This window comes from Palaemon carinicauda, chromosome 4 (genome assembly GCF_036898095.1).
Source record: "Palaemon carinicauda isolate YSFRI2023 chromosome 4, ASM3689809v2, whole genome shotgun sequence".
NCBI classification, from domain to species: domain Eukaryota; kingdom Metazoa; phylum Arthropoda; class Malacostraca; order Decapoda; family Palaemonidae; genus Palaemon; species Palaemon carinicauda.
This window is the reverse complement of record NC_090728.1, coordinates 67,348,137-67,355,636: the sequence shown is the minus strand read 5'-3', so window position 1 is coordinate 67,355,636 and position 7,500 is coordinate 67,348,137. Positions and strand designations below refer to the sequence as shown.

At 31.4% G+C, this 7,500-nt stretch overlaps 1 protein-coding gene across 1 annotated transcript in view; it reads left to right on the top strand.

Annotated features, from left to right (window-relative positions):
- The window catches only part of LOC137639999 (phenoloxidase-activating factor 2-like), a 173,310-nt gene that overhangs the window by 140,777 nt on the left and 25,033 nt on the right, over nucleotides 1-7,500 (top strand). The window contains exons 7-8 of the mRNA XM_068372340.1: nucleotides 3,529-3,730; nucleotides 4,185-4,336. Coding sequence (XP_068228441.1) covers nucleotides 3,529-3,730; nucleotides 4,185-4,336 — 354 coding nt within the window. The remainder of the gene's footprint in view (nucleotides 1-3,528; nucleotides 3,731-4,184; nucleotides 4,337-7,500) is intronic.

Genomic DNA, 7,500 nt, shown 5'->3' with positions numbered 1-7,500 from the left:
ATGAAGTACACCAATCCTTAAATTATATAATGATAGTGAGAAAATTCTGATTGAGAAAGTAATTAGACAGGGAGACCCCATCTCTTATAAATTATTCACACTTGTAAAATTTTTAGCTCGTGAATACATTGTCTTCTCTTTCTTCAACTGCTTCGTTTGCAATCTCTAGAGGTGCATTCTGTTAATCTTTCGTCCGTATATCATCTGACCTATTCATTATAAGTCCTGCACACGTCCATTTCTTTTACTTACATTATTAGAATATCCTCTTCTTTAGTTAGCTCTCATATGCATTTTGTTCTTTCTCTCTCTCTTAGTTTTAATCTTATCATTACACTCTCCATAAATCCTTTGAGACTTTTTTTTTTTTCAGAGAGAGTGGCATTTTACTTTCATAATATCAGTTTGTCTACCAAATGTTCTTTACCCCATGCTTACCCTTCTCTTAATTTCTGGTTCTGGTATTACTGTCTGTCCTAAGTACATATATTCATTTACAATCAAGAGGCTCGTTTTAACCCTTATTTGTTGTATTTGCATTTTCATTGAACATTATTTTAGTTTTACTCATTTAAATTTTTAGTAATTCATTTCTGATTTCTCTTTTCAAATCTCCAAATATCAATTTTTTAAGGTAATCGCCATTAATGTTAATTCTTACATTTCCTTAATGTTAATTTTTCAAAAACTTCTGCTAAGCTTGCTGTGAATAATTTATAAGAGTTGGGGGTCTCCCTGTCTAATTCCTTGCTCAATCGGAATTTCCTCACTATCTTTATATAATTTAAGGATTGCTGTACTCCCTGTGTGGATATATTCCTTATTTTTGAAGGGCTTTCATCACTGCTAAGGTTTTGACCGAATCAAAAGCTTTCCCATAGGCTTTAAATGCCGAAAATGTCTGTTTCACATGCTCATTTGATTTTTCCATTAGCCGGTTAATTACATGGATATGGTCAGTTGTTAAAGATCCGCTTCCAAAATACGCCTGCTCTCTTTGTATTTTGACAAATACGAGCTCTGTAAATATTTCATATAATATTGAGAGTAAACTTAATGGGCTATAATTTTTCAGGTCTTTTGTGTCTCGCTTTTTGTGGAATAATACAATGATAAACGATTTCCAAGCTGAAGGTAGAGAGTAGTCTTGCAAACATTTTGTTTAAACTTGAGCAAAATTTACTACTACTGCCTTTTAATGCTTTCTTTACTTCTATTGTTACTTTCGGTACCGACTAAGGGGTTTCATTATTTCTATTTTCAAAGTTATTTCCTATTCACTATTGTATAGTGTAATTTTTATCTCTTCATCTCTTTTGTTGATATGATATAACCATTTTCATCGGCTAAAGAAAATATCTGTTAGCACCCTGTCCCAATTCTTCTTTTCTTTAACTTGATGTTTCTTCCTTTCTCAAGTGTCTCTTCCGTTTTGCTCTTATTGTGTTTACGAATGTCAGGTGTTTTCAATTATGATTTTTTTTTTTATTGTTTTGGATAATTATGCTAATTCTATTTCATCTCAATTGGACTTTACACTCATTTCCAATCTTTCCTTTATTAGATTTTTGGCGTTTTATGATAGCTTTCCTTGATCTTGTTTAGAAACTTTTCTACTTATCTCTTGGGCTGATTTGAATACAAAGTTTGATAAATTACTACCAATTTGCTTTCATTTCACCATGTAGCTAGGAGTACCTATTTTGTTTTCCTAAATTAAACACTTCAGATTTGTCGCTTATAGAGGAATGTTTTTTCTTTTCTTAGATCTACATAAATTTTACTGTTCACAATTCTATGGTCGCTTGACATTAACTTGTTTAACGGTTACATCTTTAATTAAATTAACGTTTAACTAAGAATATAATCTATTTCTTTTTTCGTCTCTGCATTTGGGCTTCTCCATGCTCATTTTATATGCTAAGTTTGAAAAAAAAAAAAAAGTCTTCATGATTTCTAGATTTTTTCCCCCAAATTCTACAAGCCTGACTCCTCTATCGTTTCTTGTGCCTGCTCCAAATTTTCTTACAGCCCAGTCTCCTCTTTTATTTTGACCTACTTTACATAGAAATCACTCAAAACAAATACAAATTTGTTTTTTCAAGATATATCCAGATATTCATAAAATATTTCTCCTTATTCCTCTATATTGGACGTTGTTAATACATACGTTTGAATGATGTTCATTTTATACATTTTATTCATTTTGATAAACAATCCTGCAATTCTATCACTGATACTATGAAATTATTCTGTGTTACCTGCAGGATTTTATTAATAAGGATATCCACTTCATTTTCTTTGTTCCTTTCATGTCCTCTGAAGCAAAGTATATGGCCTTCTTTTAAGTCAATATAAGATTCCACAGATCTTCTAATTTCACTCAATCCTGTTATATCCTAATTTATCTATTTCATCTTCTCTAGTAACACAGCAAGATATTCTTCCCTAGACAACGTCCTGACATTGTACGTTGTGAAGTTCAATTTCCAAGGGTGGCGTTTTTCTGTTCCTTATATATATATATATATATATATATATATATATATATATATATATATATATATATATATATATATGTATAAATAAATATATATATATATAAATAAATAAATAAATATATATATATATATATATATATATATATATATATATGTGTGTGTGTGTGTGTATTTGCTAATAGAAATGCATTTTAAAAACCTTGATTTCTTATAATCAATGCAGTATTAGGTGTATACAATAAATCTGTTTGCGAGATTTTCCTTTTCATATAGTATCAACATAGTTTATATAACCAAAGACAAATAACATGATTATCAGTTAAAATGTTAGATAATTTTCTTTTTTAAAATAGAAATTAGGCGATATTAGAAATATAAAAGCCGTTAAAATTTAAAGAGAAAACTGGAACCAAAAAAACAAATGATAGATATTATAAAACGTAAGTAAAAACATAGTAGTCATAGAAAACTAATAGCCCTAACTTTATCGATATTGGAAAAAGTTTATAGCTAAGAATTAACATTGTTAGTATGTTTTCAGTAAATTCATCAAGTAAGCCTGCCGGTGTTTTATGATAGTAATTTTGTACAAAGTGTAATTGGTCACAAGAAAATCGCCCCCCCCCAAAAAAAAAAAAAAAAAAAAGAGGACTTTGATGTTGCTTCAATCTGCTGTCAAATGCCAGGCAATCGCATTTAAGGGGTTTTCTCGCGAAAAAAATTTCAGTGCCTTTCCAAACTTTAGCCCCCAATCCCCTATCCAAAGACACGCTCCTACGTCCCTGTATTACCGCACTTTTAACGGTAAGGGTATATAAGCATATCTATACAAATATACAGTATAATCTGTTTTAGCTGTACTTAACTTAAGTAAGAGACCAGGGTAGACTGAATACAACAATACTGTAAAAAATATCAGACTGTAATCTCTATATCAATTGGCATTTTCAGTTGAGAACTTGAGAGTTGAATTTCAATTAATTGTGATAATAAACATTAATTTCCTTGTCTAATTGCTTTAATCTAGTTGCTGGGTTAGCGGATGGGGTAAGGATGCATTCTCGGCTGGAGGATCCTTCCAGACTATCTTGAAGGAGGTCGATGTACCTATGGTTGATCCTTTCGTATGCCAGGCTAAGCTTCAGAGGTCTCGCCTAGGTAACAATTTCAGTCTAGATACAAATTCTTTCATCTGCGCCGGAGGTGTTGCAGGCAAAGATGCTTGCACGGTAAGTCTTCCTTTCCAAAGCTTTCGTTGGTTTTTATCTTTGTCCTAATATCCTGTTGGAGAGTAGTCTGCTTACAGTGATACCCATTCTTATTATGTCTGCAATAATTTTAACTTTTAAATACTTTCATGTCTGTAGTTCAATAAATTCTAGAGATTTCAACATCTTTATAATATTTCCATTTATTTTCATAGACATTTATATAAAGGGTTACTGTTTTCAAGTGATCCTCTTTGTTTTTAGTTTTCTTAAATGCTAAAGGTACTTAAAATAGACGTTTTACTTAATTTATTTAGTATTTCAGTGCTTCCACTGGAAAAAAGTGATTAGAAATTGATATTTTGTATTCTTATTAAGTAAATTATAATATAACTAAGGGACTTTGTAAAATCTTTTGCTTACTTTTCTACGAAAACGTAGAGTATTTCTAACTAGTCCTATTTTATGTTATCAGGGTGACGGTGGCGCGCCTCTTGTATGCCCTAGCAGTCGGGGCTGGACTGTTGTTGGTCTTGTGGCATGGGGCATTGGCTGTGCCACTGGCGAGTTGCCTGGAGTATACGTCAATGTTCCCAATTACATTGATTTTATTCGTCAATACGTCAGGTAAGAAGCCCTTTTGCTGAATTTGCCGGGAATGATAATAGTGTTGAAACCTTCTGAAGTTATTTATTTCAAATAATTATAGTTTTAAACTAATAAAAGATTCAATAATTTCAATAGTCAGCTGACACACACTAAAACCTTTGGCCTCTTTTCCCCAGTTTAAGATGAATTTTATATAAGATTCTTCAATATTTAGAATGGAAACTTACTTATCTTACCTTTATATACTTGTGCTCATGTGTCTTGAAAAACTTGAAATCTTATATAATTTACCTTCAGATATGTAAACGGTTGTGATCATGGGATGGGAATGTTTTATTCTATTCTGTTTAAGCATGATTCTCTTTGAGCTCGTTATGTAGATGGCCTTGTTTAAAGACATTGAACGGTTTATTGCAGTGTTACCAGATATTGGTAAGACTCCAATGAATAATAGTTAATCTAAAACTTAACCTGGGGATTTATGCTCTAACCATCCCACGCCAGCAAGTTGGAGAAAGCATATATATATATAAGACTCCAATGAAAATATATATATATATATATATATATATATATATATATATATGTGTGTGTGTGTATATATATATATACATATATATATATGTGTATATATATATATATATATATATATATATATATACATGTATATATAATTACAATGGTTACAATTTGTCAACCGTCCCACAATACTATGTTCAGAAATCTCTCTAATTTGGATTTGTCAGTACCAACTTACACCTCAGTGTTCATGTGCGACACCTAGCACGGGGTAGTACAGTACATCCCAACCGAGAGTGCTGAATAATAATCAATGTAACGACAACAATACAAGAGCACAAGGCAGAGCAGTACTGTATGGGCTGAGGTATTCTGAGGTTTATCTTAGGGCATCACCTTAGAATGAGGATCATTTACTTCAGCAGCATAGAAAAAAGAAAAAAAAATATGGGACACTTCCATCTGGGATTTAGTTTCTTTAGCTCAAAACTTTCTTGATAAAATTGTTTGAGACATCAGTATTTTCATTTGCTCGCAGGTATGAATCCAAAGGAGTCTATATAATTAACATTAGAGGTTTACCTGATAATTCAATTCAAACTCCTAAAACCATTTTGTAAAATAGATAAAATAAAAAAAGGCTTTATTCAAAGTTGATGAATATTTTAACTTATCCTACGCATTTATTGACTAAATTTACTCGATCTCGGTGCAAAGCTAAATGATGAAAAATTGTAGCTCATAAGCAGAGGAATAATCGAAAAGAAATGTAAAATATAACGGGAATAACTTGCAAAAGATTCTTTACTTGGTTATGTATTAATAAAAGGGTTAGTAAAAAATAATATATAAAAGTCACATAAAATAAAATAAAAGGTAAAATAGGAATGGGAGTAACTTGGAAAAAAACCTGAACTTGGCTATTCCGTGAATAAAATTTAATCAAAACATGTTTAATGACAAATTTTCGAAATTTACACAAAAAACAAAATTAGCCACTTGAGCAACAGTGAACCACCAAGGTGATGAAAAAATTAAATATGCACCTAACATGAGAATAGAAAATTTCCATTAAAATTGCCCAAAATATTAGAATACAACAAATTTGACATATAGGTTACAAAAAACTCAAGCTCAAATGTTCATAGCCAAATAAAAAAAAAAAAAAAAAAAAAAAAAATGTCGCGTGGATTTCCAATTTTTTTTTTTTTTTTGAGGTACGGCTTGAGTCCTTTTAATTTGAAAAGGAATGCAGAGTTTTGGTCGTGAGGTCGTAACTGGGACAGTATGGATGGGAGGGAATTGGCGGGACTGAGTTACAGTAGTTGCACGACTGTTTGGTACCTTAGTCAAAGATTGACTGGGCATTTTCAAAGACAGAGACGGCTACGTGTCCATTTAGACAGGCAGCGGCAGAGATGAGTAGGCCTAAAAAAACTGCATGTGTCATGTCGAATTGAAAATTGTGAATAATTTCTCTGAAGAAGCAAAGGTCGTGAAGAGTGCCTATAAAGAATACAGGGAGTAATTTTGCAGCTCCGGGGAATATACCTGCAAACAAACCTAAGTGTATTACATATAGCCTACAATAATTAATTGAAATTAAAAATTTGCCAAGGCAATGTATATTGGAGAGTAAAATTCCCAACTAACACAGCCGTGAAATTATGCAGAGGTGTAAAATAAATATAAATTTTAATGTACAACTTACATTCGTGATTGATTAAATAATTCATCTTAGATTATGATGCTAAAAGGAAATAAGAACCATCAAACTTTTCATACAGAAATCAAAGGTTGAGCAGTGGAAATCTACCTGTTTGGACATACTGTGCATAGGAGTTATAAATAAAACCGTAAGACGGAAAGAGAGGAGAGAGGTAGCTTAAATAAATCATGCAAAGTATAAAAAGAATTGGAAAATGGAAGAGGGTAAGTGAAATAAGCCATGTAAAGGATAAATGAAAATAGAAAAGATAAATAAAGAGAAAGCATGAAAATAAATCTTCATATCTTTGCACAAGCAACAAAATGCTTTAATCAAAGAGTAAAATGTACAGAAGAATAATATTCAAATACAATAGTAATTCTTGTTTTCTTGGTTAAAAGGCTTCATTTATTTAATAGAAACAGTCCCATTGCCTTTCTTTTTATACGAAATCTTTTTACAGTATTACTTTCTTCGCTAAAAGGGAATGTTAACGTTATGAAATGTAACCGACTGTCAACTCGACAGCTTGTAACAGAAAAAATACATTATGTATTCGGTAATACAGCATATCACGTTGTATATTCAATTTAAGCACCCTACCAGATATTTTCACTTTATTTTGATTTTCGTTACTGAAGGCACTAACATTTTGGTTATTTAAAGAACTTGGTGTAGTGTGTCTGGTTTGCAGACTTACATCGTTTCACTATATATATATATATATATATATATATATATATATATATATATATATATATATATATATATATATATATATCAAATAAGCCATATATATTTTGATACATTAATGTCTGGATTCTCTTAACGACCTCGGGATCAGAGCCCCAGGCAAAATCACACAAAGACAAGAGCTTGTGATCGGCCGGGAATCGAACCCTGGTCGGCAAGCTTGTATAGACAGTGACTAAACCACCTTCGTGGCCAAGTGGTT